General features: G+C 29.8%; 6 protein-coding genes across 6 annotated transcripts; 2 read left to right on the top strand and 4 right to left on the bottom strand.

Annotated features, from left to right (window-relative positions):
* Positions 1–2,553: 2,553 nt before the first annotated feature.
* On the top strand, positions 2,554–2,923 carry AK88_00306 (uncharacterized protein; the record flags this gene model as incomplete). The annotated part of the gene is made up of 2 exons (XM_012477957.1): positions 2,554–2,581; positions 2,721–2,923. The coding sequence occupies 2 exons, from the start codon at positions 2,554–2,556 to the stop codon at positions 2,921–2,923; spliced, it is 231 nt and encodes a 76-aa protein (XP_012333380.1).
* A 1,632-nt stretch (positions 2,924–4,555) lies between these two features.
* On the top strand, positions 4,556–5,062 carry AK88_00305 (uncharacterized protein; the record flags this gene model as incomplete). The annotated part of the gene is made up of 1 exon (XM_012477956.1): positions 4,556–5,062. One exon carries the CDS (start codon positions 4,556–4,558, stop codon positions 5,060–5,062), a length of 507 nt encoding a protein of 168 aa, XP_012333379.1.
* A 1,604-nt stretch (positions 5,063–6,666) lies between these two features.
* On the bottom strand, positions 6,667–7,522 carry AK88_00304 (uncharacterized protein; the record flags this gene model as incomplete). Its single annotated transcript, XM_012477955.1, has 2 exons — positions 6,667–7,159; positions 7,368–7,522. 2 exons carry the CDS (start codon positions 7,520–7,522, stop codon positions 6,667–6,669), a joined length of 648 nt encoding a protein of 215 aa, XP_012333378.1.
* Positions 7,523–9,140: 1,618 nt separating this feature from the next.
* AK88_00303 (uncharacterized protein) lies at positions 9,141–9,516 on the bottom strand (the record flags this gene model as incomplete). The annotated part of the gene is made up of 2 exons (XM_012477954.1): positions 9,141–9,255; positions 9,395–9,516. 2 exons carry the CDS (start codon positions 9,514–9,516, stop codon positions 9,141–9,143), a joined length of 237 nt encoding a protein of 78 aa, XP_012333377.1.
* Positions 9,517–10,922: 1,406 nt separating this feature from the next.
* On the bottom strand, positions 10,923–12,019 carry AK88_00302 (uncharacterized protein; the record flags this gene model as incomplete). The annotated part of the gene is made up of 2 exons (XM_012477953.1): positions 10,923–11,615; positions 11,849–12,019. The coding sequence occupies 2 exons, from the start codon at positions 12,017–12,019 to the stop codon at positions 10,923–10,925; spliced, it is 864 nt and encodes a 287-aa protein (XP_012333376.1).
* A 3,413-nt stretch (positions 12,020–15,432) lies between these two features.
* AK88_00301 (uncharacterized protein) lies at positions 15,433–16,456 on the bottom strand (the record flags this gene model as incomplete). The annotated part of the gene is made up of 2 exons (XM_012477952.1): positions 15,433–16,104; positions 16,379–16,456. The coding sequence occupies 2 exons, from the start codon at positions 16,454–16,456 to the stop codon at positions 15,433–15,435; spliced, it is 750 nt and encodes a 249-aa protein (XP_012333375.1).
* Between the last annotated feature and the right edge of the window lie 2,806 nt (positions 16,457–19,262).

Raw genomic sequence — 19,262 nt, 5'->3', positions numbered from 1 at the left:
TGTAATGAAACTGCTAGCTGAGAGTGAATTTTATGTGTGCACATATACGAATTAAGAACCATCAAAGTAGGCTTTCCTTTTTGAACCGTTTAAAAATAAAGGAAGAAAAAGCGGGAAGTAGTGAAGTTCCCACCCCCCCAAAAGACGAAACAGTTGGATGACATAGCATAGGAAAAGTGCCTAAAATCCAAATTACCTTATAAAACACTATAAATGTACCAAAAGAGAAAGAGTTACTTTTTTGCTGATATATGCTATGTGCGTGTACTAATCAGTATGTGCATATGTAATTAGTTCACCATTAAAATTGTGTATTCTACAAATTCTGCTATTTTAAATAATACGTACTGACTAGAAATTGATCTTTTTATTTTTATATAAACAGTTGTCTGTGCTATATTTTTTCGATCTTTTTGTATAATTTGTTTAATGTATCCATAACAAAATAGCATTGTTATTATTTTATAATGGACTTAGAACAAGAATATAGAAATTAATATTGAATATTTTTTGAACATAACATTTATGGTAACAATTATTTATTTTTGCAAGAACCAAGGGGTTCAAAATGGTGTAAGAGAGAGAGAAAAAGCAACACAGAGACTTGTTCTCTTTCCTTAGGTCTGACAAATGAGTATCCTAGCATATTTGCAAGTCAAATGATTTATCCTTTAGAAATCTTCAACTTCTTTTTCTGTGTGCCCCTTATCTCTCATATAACTATATAATATAGTTAAGAATATACAACCTGTTGGTTCTGGAATAAAAAAGCGCAGGGCAATATACAACCCTTTGTTTTTACATGACTTGTTATCATTTTTTCTTTTCTTTTTTCTGTTTTTTTTTTTCTAAGCTTTAATAAATATATCACCCTGTCCTTATAGCGTTTATATTCTCGTAACATACATACATTTGATTGTAAACATATACGCTATAATACCTTCTCGTCCATTTAATTTACATCATTAAATTTTGTGTTTTCATACTTTTATATAAAAATACAGTTTTTGAACACAGTGCAACCTTAATTTCTGTGCAGCGTTTGTCTTATAAACATTTCATAAAATGTAATTTTACGAAACTTAACTGAACTACTGAGTAATACTATCCATTATTCCTTAGCATTAATCCCATAATTATTATAGTATATAATTATGCGGTTATCTGAACCTTTGAATTAACAATTTATGCACGTCTGTTTATGATTAAATGTGGATTAACTTTTGATGCTTCCTCATTGATACAGACGAACGATATATAATGAGTTAACAACTTTTGCCCCTCTACTCTCCGCTCTCCTTCTAATTAAATAATAACATTTTATGTATCCTGCAAAGTAGTGATGTTAAGAAATTGTGCTGTCGTAAAAAGGATGCTATTGATACAATAAGAAACATCAGTGGAATTTTGTGAACTAATACAGCGAAATGAAATACAGGAACATATGGCCTATGCATCATAAAATGTTTGTCCTATGATGAATTTAATGCCATTGTCCTTATTCACTAAGTGGTACGTGCGGGGCATTTTTAAAAATGCTTAATCTCTTTATAACATTTTAAATGCCAAAAAATTGCATCTACAAATTCTTACAGTAAAAAAAAAAAAAACTATATAATTACTGCGCCAACCCATGTGCAAGCCGTAAATCGTACCATAAATATTACAATTTGTAAACGAAATAACTAAATGTGCAACTCATCTGATAAATAATTTGACTGCTACACGCATTGCCGTATAGTAGCGCATTCCACACCAACAGAACTGAGGGTATATTGCCAATTATAAGCTGAGTCAGGTGTTTAAATTTGTGTGCGTAAAAGTACAGCACATCAGTTGTACGTCAATAAGGACAACCTAAAAAAAGGATGAATGACAACCAATTGAAATAGATTTAAACATATAACATAATTGTAGATTTCCTACAAATTCCACTGACGTAGAATTGTAATACGAATACGTGAAAATGTTAACATTCCTTTTCGTTAAAAATGAGATATATTAATTATACATATTTGCTTTATATATAATGTAAGGCACCCTTATATAAAAATAAGCCAATTATTAAACATGCACCTTTAATAAACGCCTGCAAGAGAAGGGCGCAAATATGATTCTTTTGTGGGTCAACAGAACATATTCATCATGTACACAACTCTGTAAGTGTATACACAATAAGAATAATGTGGCCAAACGATAATTCCTATTAATGATAACCACATATTTTGTAACGTTTTCTCTATTTGCTTTAGCGTGCAGCAGAATAATACATCAGGGATATGAACCTTTTACGCACAATTATATACATAAATAAACCGTTTATATGGTCCCCCTTTCAAAATGTAATCAAGTTTATATATGAAAAAGATTTTAAATAACAAGCATTTGTGCACCCGTTCTTTTTTTTATATTATGCTTGCATGTATGTTGAGCACATAATTCGGACGCAACAGATTTAACCTATTACATTATTTTTAATTCGTGCTTCAGGTGTTTCTTCATAACGAATCCTTCATTTTTAAGTTTCGAATAAAAATGTTCATGTTATAGAACATGTTCCAAATGATAAAAGCAAATAAGCGTTATTAACTCATGGCCCCATAATATGTGCAGTACAAAATTACTAAACCACCTGTGGCTTATAATTACATGTTCTATAATTTGTCCACGTTCAACAATATACCCCATATTTTTATAGTAAAATTGTTCATCTAACGTAGTAACAGAAAAACCTAGGGGAATTATAAAAGTACTCGTTGAAGCGATAGGATATCAAGAAGAAACGACAGAAGACCCCGATGCAACGGTGGGAGACCTTGACGAAGAGATCATATACTTTTACTCGGAGATAGACTTGCAGCAAAAATTGGATGAAGACCAGCGACTCTTTAACATCTATTTAGATTCCTATCTGGACGATTAAATTACACTTAAGAAATATTCATAAAATTATACAAGAAACCGAAGATTGTACTAAGAAATATAGAAAGAAGAAGTATGATTTGTTTAAACATATTATAGCCCTTAGGAAAACGTTCAATAAAATTATGAATAGCATTAAACATCGTTTGGTGAAACTCATGACAAATAGGAAGCATCATCGCATTAGTCTGATAATATCTACTATCATCAGGTTCTTTTCTATATTGTTTCCGTCATGCTTTTTAACTCTAACGCAAAGGTAAAATATCCGCAAAAAATCGGCTATATATATATATATATATATATATATATATATGTATATATGCATTATATATACATAGACAAATTTCATACAGCTGTGCATGCTTTACTCCATAGCAGATCAGTGTATATTCAAACCCAACCTATACAGACGGGTTAAGTCTTTTGTTAACGTATCACTTTGTCTTTCTTAATATTTTATGTATTTGGGAAAATTGAAATGTTTTTTTTTTTTTTTATAAAAATTAACCGTTTTTAACATTGCTATGTGATTAAAAAAATTAACACAATAGGTGAACCCCTAGCCTTTACATTTGTGCTCAAAAGGACAGCTATTTTAACCAAAAAAAAAGAATTTTTTACTTACAAATTTGAAAAACAAATCAAGATGTTGCTCCATGCGCCGTATATATTACTCATTAATAGAACAGTCCTTACAGTAAAGCTAAGTTTTTATGGGTTAAATAGAATTCTACATTTGGAATTAAAGTGAAAACTATGAAGAACAATGCAGTGAGGGGAAAACTACGTGACACTATGCGAAGTATCCATAATAAAATTATAACTAAAATGTAACGTGTAAAACAATAAGATGCAGCAGTTTGGCTTATATGCAATACTGAACCTTTCGATATAAACATTATACAGAAAACCATGATGTTCCTTTTCTTAAACATTAAAAAACTGATTGCAACATTGGAATAACACAAAAAGAAAGAAGTAACATATAGTATTTATACTATATACTTATAAATACATGTAATCCGAAAAACACATATTTAGAAAAATTAAATAATTTTATTATATCTTCAAGTAGCATCTTCTGTTATACCTTTTTTTTTTTTTTATAGTTTTGGCGCAGTTGATTAATTTTAACAATTTTAATTTTCCTAAAATGAAAGGAACATTGATTTCAATACACCCACAATACGGTGTTATATATATATAAAAACGCATGATGAAAGAAAAAAATAAGAAAAATGCCGATTTAAGAGAATGATTCCTATCGTAGATCATACTGAGCATTGTACAAAGGAATTGATGATAAAGTATTCGTGAAAACTATCGAAGAAAAGTATTTTTTTTAGATTCATGTTTTTTTTTTTTTTTTTTTTTTTTGTATAATTAATGAAGAATCATATATATGCCAACCTTACCTTGTACAATTATTACCAGAGAGGTTAGGCGGGGAGGAAGGAAAAGAAAAATACAGTGAATATGGCTCGTCTTCTTCGTACTCTTTTGCCTTTCATCCTTATCGTTTGGATGTCACCTTGTTCAACCATTGTTGCAGGTTGGCACTGTCATTTGGCTCCATTATATATATATGTGCATATGTTCAATACACATGTAAATGCTATATATGTTCAATATGCAACACTCCTTTAAATGTGAAAATGCTTGGTGTTCTAAAAATGTTTGTCTTACAGGCAGAATAGTTCAGGAGGAATTTCTTACAAGTGGGGTAAAATATGAAAGTGAGGGTTTATGGGGAAGTTCATGTATTTTCGAAAGTATAGATCATGAGCTTCCTCAAAAAAAATATGCCTGCCCACAAAAGGATAATTTTGAAGATTTCATTCGTAAAAACAAAATTCCAAAAAAAACCTGCTGTCAAAGATTTTTTGGTCCTATAAAAAGGATCAATTCTAAGGTGGATGATTTTCTACTTCGAAAAATGTTGCCCGAGATTGAAGACCCTGCTAAAATACCTACAACCTGCTGTGGCGGATTCGCTCAATTTTTGTCAGACAACAAATATCTTGTTCTACTTATAATGTTTGTAGTAGGTGCAAATCTTCTTAAATTTATTGGTACATGCACCCTCATTCATACTATAGGTTTTCCGTTGCTAATATCAGTGCCTATTATAACATGATTCATTCTTTTTACAAAAGTGTTGAAGATATATTTCTTGTACATGTAAGGGGATGCTTATGAAACATTGCTGATAATTTAAGTATCTTTTTTTTTGTCAATGAAATGCTAAAATGCGGGTCACAAAGTTAGGTACAGACACCCACAGAGCAACCTTTCAAAGGATGCCATAAGATTACTCGTTCTTAAATAATCTTAAATGGATGCCTTGAGAGTGTACGTGTTTGATTTGCACCATATATATATGCATACATATATGTATACACTCGTAATAGTGTTATTAGTTTTTTTTTTTTTTTTTATCTTACATGGACATGTCCTTCCAATAGTTTGTATAATTTTCGCACATTATGTGCAGTTTTGTAGCCTCACAAAATTTATTTAGAAAAATATATTTTTTTACAGTATATTTGTTGTGTGGATCAAGCGTACTTTTTATTCAACATCCACCCTTCACAATTTTAAAAAGATCACAAATATAACTATGGTAATATAACAGTGGCAACATAGCTCTAAAAATAATTTCGATTACACAATTTAGTAGCTTTATGGGTTATACCGTTTTATCTTTAACATTTATAAACTTCCTAAGGATATAGACATTTATATGATTATGCGGTTATCACAAAGCAACTGGGGCCAGGTAGGGTACGCATAAGACAGTTAGGAATAAGAATAATGTTATCAAGAGTTCAATATCTTATGGAAAAACGTCTCATATTTTTACTTTCGATGTGGTGAGTTTCCCTCTATACACAAGAGTAACATATGAAGGTACTAATTTAATCATTCCAAAAATATATTTTAGGCGCTTTCTAGGCGTCATATGTAACTTGTTTACATTGAAAAGTCCTTTTTTTGCAAAAAAAAAAAAAAAAATAATAAGATAAAATAAAATAAAAATACATGCACACGTATAAATTAAATGTATGTATGCATGCAAAATATATGCTTATGCAACACGGGTCGCGATGCACGAAAAGGAACTACGCTTAAATTTAAATGTACATTCATCAACAAAAAAATATTACACTTGGACGGATTAGCAATAACGCAAAGGAACACGGAAAAAATAAGGAAAATATTTAGGAAGTATATTTTTTGTTTCAACTTTGACAAGTATAATATTTTTACAACATTCAGCTGCTTTTTTACAAGCTGCAAATGTAATATAGGTATTTATAAAATGATCTATTAATTTGTGCATTTGTATACCTACTGCGCATAATATTGGGCAGATCCTAAGAGTGCCATTTTTCTTCTTTAAAAAACTGATTTGTATAATGTATAATGTACACAAATGTTTGTGTATAGTGGACACACTCGTTGGTTTGTCATAGTGGTGCATGCTATATGCTACGTTTCTTCATAACAGTTGTAGAGAAAAGGTATGCTTAATGGTGTTAATTTGATAAGCGTTTCGTGGTGACGCATTTACGAGCGATAAAAATATGGAATTCCTTTACCTGTTCGTTTTTCACCATTTTTTACCATTTCATATCCTTTTGCTTCCTGCCGTGTAATACAGCATGTCTTCTATTTCGTCCATGACACGGCGTTTTCGTTTTTTGCTTTTTTTCGGTTGTTGTGCCTTCTTACGTGATATTACATTTTACCTAGACATTTCGCATCTTCAATAACCTCTTCTATAAACATTAGGAACACGTTATAAACGTAGGATAGCATAAATGCTATATCAACTTCAGTATCATGTGGAGTATTACTCAAATCGTTCAGCTTTGCTTGAATGGTGTTATGTACATGCTCTAAGTATTTGGCCCATTTATTATTCCATATGTTTTCCCTCCATGATTTTTCTACTTGTTGTGTTTTTTCATTATATTCGTTTTCCATATCTTCAACTGATTCTTTCCATATTGATGATATTTTGGTACACAATCCTCTCAACTCATCACTATATTCAATGGTATCATTCGATACAGTGTTATATAAACTTTTTTTTTTAGTTTTGGTGCCTATAGCAAAATCTTCCTTATACGGTTGATCTACATGCGTTTCTGTCATTATCCTTGCAAATCCGTGCTGTGGTAAATCTTGAGACATATTTGGCGTATCCATTTGGCTATTCATAGGTGTGCTACAAAAAGGGGAAAAAAAAAAAATTCCTTATGAATTTTCAGTCCTTTTTTAAATAATTGCTCATAGAGGTATAAGTACCCACGCGTGAGCACAAAGGATGGAGGGATTAAAGATGCACACATAACATGTGTATATATATATGAATGCATAACGGAGAGATACGCGTAAAAGAGTTATTTCACATTTTCGAAAAAACTAAATCTTACGTTGCACCGAAGGAATAATTATATTTCCATACTAGGAGCAATACAAAAATAACGTTAAGGACGAGGGTCTTCATGTTTACTTTTGCCTTTGTACACTTTGATGTTATGGTGGCAACTGAGGATTTGCCGGTAGAGTGATTCTTTGTTTTCTGCATTTTGCGAACAGATGTGGTTGTGGTATGAACCAGTGCTTATAGAAAGGAAATCTTCTTAAATACAATTTTTTCAAGAATTATATAGAAATAAAAATTTAAAAAGGAAAAATTTCAATATTGCTATAATGTTTCTTTTGGTAGTAAAAACACAGCTGCTTCCCCTTATATTAGAACTAATTGTTTATATATTGTATATACATATGTATATAATCCGTTGAACTTTTATAAAATATGGAACCGCGCACAAGTCCGTTTTTATGGAAAAAATAATTTGTAACAACGGAAGTAATAAAACAATATTGTTGTTGCGGGCATTGATGAAGGTAGAGAATATTGAATGAAAAGTTTTATTAAAATTTATACATATATATATATGTATTTATATATCTTGTAAGTTTTATGATATTATAATAACTTATTTAGATGAGTAAACGAACTTTAAAAAAAAAAAAAACCTTTTTCAATATAAATATAGTTATAAATTTTTGTTTTTTTCATTGTGAACAAGTTGTTTTGAAGATACTTGTTTGCTGTAGTAACCATGTAGCCAAATTATTCTGCAATGCTGTAGCATCTGTTAGGCATAATCTTTTTTTTTTTTTTTTTTTTTTTGTTCGCAGAGCACTTATATTGCTTCAGCTATTTTGTTACATATATGTACATGCAGAGTTCATCCGTTACATGTACGCCCAAATAATGTTACTTTATAATATGTTTTAAAATAATGAATAATATATGTTTATATATATATATATATATATATATATATATATATATATATATATGTAAAAGAAAGACCTTTTGTTAACATGTATATCAGCTTCATCAGCCCTTATTGGAAGACTTGATTTGCGCAGTATATTTTATTGCATTTTTTTAATTTTTTTTTCTTCTTGTTTTTCCTAGCTTTTTTTAATAAAATACGCATCCATAGGAAGAAGGAAAGAAAAATGAAAAATTAATTTAAAATAAAAAAATAAGATAAGATATGATATCAAAGAAATTAAGAACAGATTAGTTCTATGGAAAGCAAATGCTCTAGAACAGTTTTTGAATTCTTCCGTTTTATTGCATAAAAAGCTGTGATTTCTTTGAAGGCTGAAAATATGGCTTGATAAAACATGATATGTATAACCACCAACCCAATTGTTACTGCTGTGAACTATTTTTTCTGAAACAAATATTGTACCATTTATAATTAGCGGATGGTTGTTATAGGTTTTGCTTTCTTTTAATCTGTAGATATAATAAATAGTTATTCATAATTAGTTTTTTTTTTTTTTTCTCTTCATCCTCCTTTTTTTTATTGAAATTTATATTTTACTTCAATATTACCAAAAGGTAGGGGAAAAAACAAAATTACAATTTTTAAAAAAAATGCAAACAATTAATATTTGATCTATGTCTTCTATGTTTAGTGAGCTATACATTTAAGGAGTGTTAGCAGCATGGTGTGGTAAACAGGTTTAGAAAAAGCAATAATAAATTAAGTTCAATATACAGTTGTATCCATATTATCTGAATAATTATATTGATTTTACATACACACACACAAAAAAAAAAAGGTTAATAAGTTCAATAAAACTATTAAAGGTCTGAATTATTAAAAGTAAAAGCTTTATAAATGTGCACCAGGATAAAATACTATACCTTTGACAATAAAACATTCTTCTTCTCTTTGAAATGTCCATATTACATTCGTCATGTTTACTGTCACTTCAAGAATCGTACTACTGTGAAATATAGCAAGATATAAATTTTGTTCCTTTTTTTATGATGAAAAAACGTAATAATTTTGAGGGTTAAAAAGCAAAAAAAAAGGGCTTAGCTTTAAAAGGGGAACAAGTTGTGTAAACATAGAATTAACCACACCCTGTGGAATCACTCAAGTAGAGGATGTTCCTACTGCTCCTGTAATGATTGTAATATAGTAATTTTAATAAAATTTTCATTACATCGCTCATGTAGGTAGTTACTTTTGCTATTTCTTCCATATTTTACTCAAATTTTTTGGTTGCGTTATTTATTCTTTTATTCTGAATATTTGTAATTTTTATAAAATTGTGCTTCTTCATGAATGATGTAAGACGTAGTTAGAGTTACATATCGAGCTATGTTTTTTATATGCACCCTAATAAAACACCATTATTAGAAATTTCATTCCAAACAACGCATAAGCCTTTCCTCACATATAAACAATTCATCACAACTATAAAAAATACTATAATGAGAAAATGGTGAAGCCCAGCCGCATCAAGTTATGCATTACACATTTTGCCACGTCATTGACAACACCCTAATTATTTTTCTTTCCCTTTCTAGATTGCCTAGATTCCTTTATAAACGAATAACATGCACCAGTTTTTTATCTTAAAAAAAGTAGAGAACAGGATAGCATTCATCTATCAAGCATGTACATCATTTATTTCGTACATAATATATACATATTCAAGTATCTCTCACGATCTGCCATTTTTCTTGCACGGGAGACGTGTGTCACATATTATGCCCATTTTGAATGGGCAGAAGGCTTATATACCGAATTTGCTTCATTAATATACACAAGTGTATATTCCCTCTTTGCCTTTTATTTTAAAATCAATTAATCAAAGGTACTCATCATAGTTTTAACAGGGAGTAAATGAATTTTCATTCAACGGTCTATACATTTGTATATATATATTTATATTGTAAACATATATATTGGGGGAAGAAAAAAAAAAAAAGAAAAACGTTAATTTTTAAAAATGAGGTAAATTAATTAAATGGTTTATAAAAAGTAGTTGTATTTCTATTAATCATTTCTAGAAAAAGCTGGAAATTCATAAATACTATTCACACATACATACATACATACACACACATGTGCGGTTTTCCAATGAAAAAAAAAAAAGTGAAAAAACGATATATCTTGCGCGGACACTTCCTTCTTAACAACATCACAAATAATTTAAATGACGAGATAAAATGGCAAAAACAATATGTGGGGAAATATATATAATATGTATATCTATATGGATGTACGTAAAAACGTATATAGCGACATCTTGACCAATTCAAAAAAAGTACCTCAAGTAAAAGAAGAGAATTTTTACAAGAAACATTTTTTTTTTTTGTATAAATTTTCAACATTTACTATGTACCATGTATTACATCATTCTTGTGGACATATCGAAAAGAAGTAGGCTAAAAATGGTGTTCCTGTTCCATTTTCATAACTTCTAATCTCTTCCAAAGTTGCATCATAATAATGGATGTTATAATCATATATCCTTTGTCTACATTACTTTTGAATACACTATATATATTATACATTCTACTTGGTAATATTTTCTTCGCTTGTATTATGGAACATAGGGTTCTTTTTTCTTTTAAGCACACCTCTGGCCTCTTTTTACTTCTAGATACCATTCGATTTATCCTTAGACTTTTTACCATTAGATTCACTATCATTCTTACCGCTCAGGTTAGCATTGCTATTCTGTTCTTTATTATCATCTATTTTTTTCAGCTTAAAGAAGACATAAGTCATTGCTACCAAAAGAGATGTCAACAATATGTTTGCCAAATGCTTCTTACAAGTTTCGGATGGCAAAATGGATAAGAGTAATAAGAACAGGGGTGGAGTTATAACGGTATAATTCTGGGAGATACCATTGATTATCTTCGTTTTGGCATCTGGTTTTTCCATTAAATTGCTATCTCTGTTGGCTTTGTTAACTTCATCAACAATTTTGCTTTCAAGGTTTGAATCCATTTTTCCTAAATAACTCTTTACATTTTCTGCAAGAGTTCCCCATTCAACTGCATTTTCAACTTTGTCCCAAATGACATCCTTCAAGTCCTTTAATTTTGTCTCAATATCTGTATTTAGGTCGCAAGGTGATTTTTCTGCATTTTTTGGTTGTTCGGTTGCTGCACCTCGTGAACTTGATGGATTGTCGTGACCGTAGAGGCTTTCTGGCATATACGGTCCCCGTGAGCTCGTTGAATACTTTCCGTATCGTTCATTTAATGCCAAGGATCTGTGGAAAGATGCGTATTCTACGCTTCCTGCAGTGTATGCCTCATCATGCGAACTGCTGAAGTTGGTCTAAAAGGAAATGATAAAACGGAAAAGTATAAATATAAAGCGAAATTTACATAAATATACACGCTACGCAATTAAAACCACAAATGTATGCGCTTAATTTTTCCCGCATATATTTAGCCTCCGTGTCAACATCCATAAACAACCATGATTAAAAAAAGCAACAATTATAAACATCACTTTTCACGTATAAACACACGTATGAACTTAATAGATTTAAATATTAGTCCCCTTACATGGCTATTGGAAGAACATTGTGAAGCCCAAATCAAAAGGGTACAGGTAACAATCTTCGAATAGAAAAAAATTGATTTAGATCCTTCTTTCTTTGATTTATCCTTTCTTAAAACATTTCCATCAGCCTCACTTAGGCCTTGAGCCACGATGTTATTATTCTTCAGAAACATTTTGTTCTTGGGGGGGGGCTTTAAAATTCAAAAATAATTAAAATCTGCAAATCATAAAATCGTATAAAATAAATTAATATGTATATGCAAATGTAATAAGGATTTTATTTAAGGAAAAAAGATAAAATATATTCCTTATATAGATGTAATATATTTTAGTATATAAATTCTTACTTCAGAAAAATAAGATAATATATATTAATATTATTAGCAAGGTTGCAGGAATAACAATTTTCTGACTTTATATATAAATGCTAATTTATTTTTTTGTTATAAAAAAAAATAAGGAACTTTCACATTTGTATTTTATATAATAAAAAAGTCACGTTTAATTTACTTTTTTAAAGTACAAATAATTAAATTATGCAAATAAAATAATTCAATATTACTTAGGATAATATATATAATATTTGCAAAAACAAATAAAATAATTTTCAAATGACCCTAAAACTTCATTAAGGGCTTTATATTCCGAAATGGAAAAACACTATAAATATGCGGAACCTCCTTCTTTTAACAGAAATGAAAAAAATGCATGAATTTAAATAATTTGGAAATATTGTTTAAAAATTACGTGTTAATTTATCCACTACGCGCCATGCCCATTGTGGAACGTAGAAGAATAATCGATGTTCATATAAAACACCGAGTTCCATTTGTCAACAAAAGGTATTATAATTAATTAACGGTATTCTTTCTTTATATGTGACCCATAGATATTATAAAACATTATTTTTTTCAGAGCACTGCTCTATAATATAAAAAATAGAATACTTTTTCTTGAATTACTAGCTCAATGTTATCCGTACATTTTTTTCTTTTTCCTTTTTTTTTTTTTTTTTTTCCTTGGCCAATTGCGTTACACTAAAAAAGAATAATCTGGCCATTAAAAAAAATGTCTCATTGTTTGCGTAGAAAAGTACACATATATATATATTTTTAATAAAATATGTTGCTCCATACAATCCAATCATTATAAATGCATACTTTTTTAATACACCGCCCTAAGGAAATGAAAAATAATACATGTACCAATTTATTTAAGAAAAAAAAAAAAAAAAGGAAAACTAATATACCTGAGTCCCTTTTTTGAAATTATATATATTTATTTTTCCTAATAACATGAATAATAGCAGATTCAAGTAGGTACCATTAATTGTGACATTTCTTTGCTTCTGTTTTACCGCGCGAATAAACCGCGTCTGACTTATTAATAAATATATCATAAATCATTTTTGCATTATTAAAAATAACAGCTGTATGAAAAACAGGATGAATGAAAATATCGTTCCTCATGATACAATAATGTATTTGTCCGTTATAAAAGTCGTTTTCTCTTTTTTTAACACTGCGGGGATATAATCAACCCAGTTAATACTCCCTACGTAGTAATGAAAATGCTGTTCCCTTTCTCTATAGTTAAAATGAAAAAAAAGAAAAAAAGAAAAAAATACTTACACCTGATCCAATTAATGGGGAAAATATTATAAAAAATTGTGTACTAAAAAAGGAAGAAAACACTGGACCTAATAAAAATAAATATAATGTACTCTTACCTATGCTTCTTCAATGCAGGCTGTGTTCCTCTTTTTTTTTTTTTTTATATTTTTTTTACAACACCTTTCCCATTAATCTTTTAGTTGTTATAAATACTCAGCGTAGAATGAATAAGGAAATCTACACCCTAGCTGGCAAACATAAAATGATGAAATGAGACATTTACCAAAACACACCCCAAGTAACTTTTGCTCAATTCTAGTACACACAACATATTGTGTGTAACACTGTTAAGGCTCCACATGCAGCTAGCTTTGCATACTTTCGTAACCAAAAAAATGTGGCTTTCGCTTTATTTCTTCGTTTTTAAATTGGATGCAAATACTGTATTCCCCTAAATCGTTTTTTTTTTTTTTTCAATAGCATATCAGTGGTTAAAAGAAATTTGACAAAAGAGCGTTCTTAAAACATACAACCTTCTGCGCACCCTTCCTGTTTATTTGTAAGTGCATCTCTATAAAGAACGTACTGCTGTTTAAGATTGTAACATAAGATTGCATTTAAGGTCCTATATTCTTAAATATAAGTTTTCCCCCAAATGTGATGGTCAACCATCTGCTGCTACCCAAAATTTTCACTTAAAAAAAAGTAACCTTGTTTGAATGCTCAATGGGGGATAAAATATCTACATTTGATAATCCTCTTAAAAATACATAAAAAATTCCCAATAACGTAAAAGGAAATAAGCATGAACTCTTTAAAGAAGTAACGTATTCCCGGCTAATGTACACATGCATAACAAAATAGTTAGCATATAGAAAAATGATCTTTTCCTTTTATGTTTGAGCGAAAGGGAACATGCTATTGCATGCCCTATTTGCTTGGGTACAGCTAAAGCACTATGGCTATCATGTCCATTTTACTGTGCTAAGAAATTATATCTGTGGTTTGGTGCTAGAAAATGCAGATTTAATGATTGGTTGAAGTGCTGGGAAAGCATTTATTTCATACATACATACATATGTATATTAGTTATATGTTCACACATATACGCTCCCTTTTAATTTTTTCAAAACATATTTCTTATAACTAGTAGGTGAAATTAATGCAATCATTAACCATATTAAGAGTAAATGTGTTCAATAAAATTGTAAAAGCGTGGGTGTCCTTTGTAAGAAAATTAAGTATAATACAATACAGTATAACACAATATAATGTAATGCAATAAAACATGATACTATATAGGACAATATAATATATATGAAAAAAAAAAAAAAAAAAAAAAAAAACAAATACCATCGACCATTTGTCTGAGGGAAGCACACAAATTGCGACAGTAACGAAAATGAAAATATGTAAAATTAATTCAAGCATAATGTAATTATCTCAAAAGAACGGATTTATAAATGGTATAAAAAAACATAAGCCCCTAATGATGATCAATTGTGCGCACACATATCTTCATAAAAAATAAACTCGCGCCACCCCTTGGATATCTATGTAAAACATGAGAATGGTAATTACAAATGGATGTCTTACGCAAGTCCCTAAATTTCAAAACTATTATAGCACAAGGCATCCATTATATGATGGTCACATTTTGTTTAATTTGTCAGTCGTGACAATAGGCCCCATAATTAAGCTCTTCACATGTTGCAAATGGAAAATCTAGTAAACGGTATATACATATATATACTTCCAACTGTTAATTGGTTCCACGCATGAGGAACTTTTCTTTTTCTTTAATTTGACATTACTTAAAATACCATCAAGAACATTTCAACTTCAACTTGGTTGTTACACAGAAAGATATGTCCATTTGTTATAAGGTTTCTTTATAATTTTTTCTTCCTTAATTTACCTCTAATTCTTCTTCCTTTTCTTTTTCTGTTCTCATCCTCCGCCGCATGTCCTGCTTAGATTTTGCCCAAGAGTAATAAAATTACAGAGATCACCATAACGAAGATTAGAGCACTGAAGAAACATATTTCAAGTGGTATGAGGAAGATGGCTAACATGGCTGATAAAGCACCCGCTAAGAAAGAACGATTGGACATTTTCTTTTCCATCTTGCGGATTAGAGACAACATTCTGTATTCATTGTTCTGTAAATCATTATACATATTTTGGCATGTGCCATGCATTTTCATGCATTTTTTTCGATGCTTCGTACGTTTGCTTTCTTTTGCCTTGTCTTTGATTTCTTTTTTAATTTTTTTCCGTGTCACTGGGTCCATGTTGTTCATATATTCTTTTGTATCATCAAATTTTTCCTTATAAGATTTATCACTCTTTGCTACATATCTCATATATGCTTTAAATGTTTCTAAATCTGGGTCCAATTCTAGAGATTCATTCGAATCGAATGAATTTAAGTTGAGTTCATGTGTCCTTTGTGTTCTTTCGTTTCTTTCTTCTTTTACTTCTTTTTCTTCATTTTCTTCATTTTCGCCTAAATCCGGTAAGGTTTCAACACTCCCACCATCTACTTCTGAATATAAATCGTTCACGGAAAGCAATCTAGGTACTCTTAGCTGCAGACCATTTTGCCCATTTTTGCCCCCATTGTTCACGTTATGGCTTAAACCCTAAAGAAGGGATTACACAATTCATAAAAAAGGGAAATACATTTTTATTTTTCAAATATAAGCTAGGGCGATTATTACCACGGCGCATTCATAGTGGCCGGGAGTACATCACATGTAGAACAGAAGTGCCGAAGAAGCGCTCACATTACAGCTAGGAATGTAAATACATGTATAACATTACACATATACTTATATATACATATATATTTATATATTGTATGTACGTAGTGTATATATTTTGACAAGTGGGTTAAACACCTGTGCGCATTCTTACCTTTCCATTACCAGAGGCTTGCAATATCCAAGCACTTAATGTGAATAGAAAAATGTTAACAAATAGAATTCTATACATTATTTCAGAAAATAATAACTATTTGAAATTATGGTGATTTCAGGTGGAAGGAAGTTTTTGTGTATTTCTTATTAATAGTATGATATAAATGTATCTGGCAACATTAGCTAACGTAAGGGTTTTTTTTTTTTTTTTTCTATAATTTGCAGTTTTAATTTTTTTAAAAAATATAAATTAAAAATTTATGTTTAATTTGTTTTACTAATTATATAGAAAAATAAAAATATAACACCCTCATTCTGCCGAAAAATAAGTTGCTCATAGTTTTTCTTCTAAAAAGTGTACATGTTATAAGTATGAACGCACAGAGTACGTAAAAAAAAATAAAAATATTTTAAAAAATGGCAGAGTTTAAAAAAAATATGAATAATAATAGGAAATAAAATCTAATAAATTATTATTATTATAACAATCATACGAAAATAATAAAATACTAGTGCAATGCTAATGGGTAAAAACAAATTGCTATGCGCATATAACTTTTGGAAGAAAATAAAAGTGAATACTAAATAAGGACAATTAAACCGAATATCTGGCCAAATAATGTGAATGTTTAAATAGTAAAAGGGTGTTTTACCAATGCATAAAAGGAGGCGAATATATTTTATTATCACATTTTGTTGAAATGCTGCGAAAGAGTATTTATTTAAATAGGAAATTACGCACGGTGCATATTGAAAATTAGCCTTGCGTAAAAAAAAAAAAAAAGAAAAAGCAATTAAATAAAACAGTGTTAAGCGAGCCAAGCGCGTGAGTACATAACAGACGTCACGATTTATCACTATAAATTCAGAAAATACGCATAAAGGAAACACATCCCAAATCAACCAGAAAATATGAGAATTAAAAATGGTGTGTTATTTATTTTGTAAATGCCAAATTTTATTATTAAAAAAAAATGTTTTTGCCAGATTGTATAATTAACAAATATTTATACCTATTAAAAACTCGTTTACCTCGAAGGTACGTAAATTAAGTAATCCAGTAGCAATGCAATACGTGGTCTTGGGCGATTACATTTTTCCTAATATAAGCACATTTCATGACAATGTAAGGTTTTTTTTTCCTTGTATATAAAATTTTGTGAATAAAATTGTTTCACCTTTAAATAAAATAGAATGCAAAGAGAATAAAAATGTGAAAATGTATATACTAAAAGTAATAGCAGTATTAGCGACTCTTTTGAATTATTTCACCATCGTTTAAAGTTCCCCTTTACATTCCATGTACTCAAACGTATGCGGTTTCCACATATAATATTATAGTGAATAATTTACACCATCGCAATCTTACTGTAATCTAAAACCAAAAAAAAAAAAAAAAAGAAAAGAATGTTCCATTTGCCTTTACAAGCATGCATAATATTATAATTGTTGCTAACAAAAAGGATGTAGAACTTTGCATATTACCAAGTACAAATGCTCCTGCTCGCACAGATTACAAACTTAGAATCCGTGAGGTGTAAAAATTAAAATGAGAACACGCCAGAGATGCGCTTAAACACGGAATAACCGTAACGTAAAAAATAAAGTACAAATTAAAATGACAACATGACAAAATGGAAAGACACAAGAAAAGAGTAAATGTCAAAAAATTGTGTATGACTAAGAACACCGATTCATAGTAAAAATGGTTCTTCTTAGGGAATACCTCCTTTATTTATTAGTAGCACAGCTTTAAGAATGAAAATAATCGTTTTGCATTTACAATTTCCTTGGCGCATACCAAAAAAAAAAAAAAAATACGCTACCCGTCGCTGAAGGTACAGTGATCATCAAATATGATGATAATTCTTAGTTCTACAAAAAACAACCTCAATAGAAAAAACCACATAAATTAAATAAACCGTTTTTTTGCATTGCATAAACATGAATTTTTTAAGTTCACGTGCAGTTACTGCAATGGATGTTACAGTGTCTTGTTCTTCATTAGTATAACACGGTCTCAGGAAAGTGCAGAACTTCGTCTGAGTAAAAGAAAAATATATTACTGTCGTAATAGGAAATGTATATTTTCCTTACTACCTATTTTTTTTTTTTTTTTTTTTCCTTTTTTTTGATCTTAAAACAAATTTTTAATGCAATGGTGAGGGGAGTAATTCCCATTAGTTCTTATTAAAAATAAGGTTTCCAATGCACGAATAAGCTGCAGTACTGATAAGAGTTGGTGTTCTGCAATTGTTATTACAATTACACGCTTATATAATGTATTATAAAGAGAATAAACGTATCTCAGTTAGGAAGCCAAAATCGGACATTGACAGAATTGATTATCTATACTACAATGTGCTCAAAGAAGTTAGTTCCTAAATTTAACACTAGGACAAGAGAAATTTTTTCATTTTTGTTTCATTGAAAATGCTGAAAATTATATGCAGGCATTGGGTTACTTTACCTTTTTAGTATATTTAATGTAAACAGGACAGAGTGCACTACTGGCACGATATACCTCCGGCGGCCATACTTTACCTCCGCGCGTCAATAACTATAACCGGGTGCATACAAATTAACCACACATGCACGTATAAACCTACCAAGCAAACTCAGCTGTAACGAGACACATCTAAACGGTTACAGATTAAAAGAGCAATTTAATGTTTTCATAATATATGCTATAACATTCATCAATAATTTTTTAACACATAACATATTAACATAGTTCATCCCTTTTAAGTTTTTTTCCTACATAAAGTCTATTGCGTATACGTAGAACAAAACATATTGTACATATTTATTTTTCATAATAGGCACTTAATTACAAAACAAAATTAAACAAAAATATACAATACTTAATAAATAGCAAGTAA

Source organism: Plasmodium fragile (genome assembly GCF_000956335.1).
Source record: "Plasmodium fragile strain nilgiri unplaced genomic scaffold supercont1.2, whole genome shotgun sequence".
NCBI classification, from domain to species: Eukaryota; Apicomplexa; class Aconoidasida; order Haemosporida; family Plasmodiidae; genus Plasmodium; species Plasmodium fragile.
Note: the sequence above shows the minus strand (reverse complement) of the source record. Positions and strands in the feature narration are given on the sequence as shown.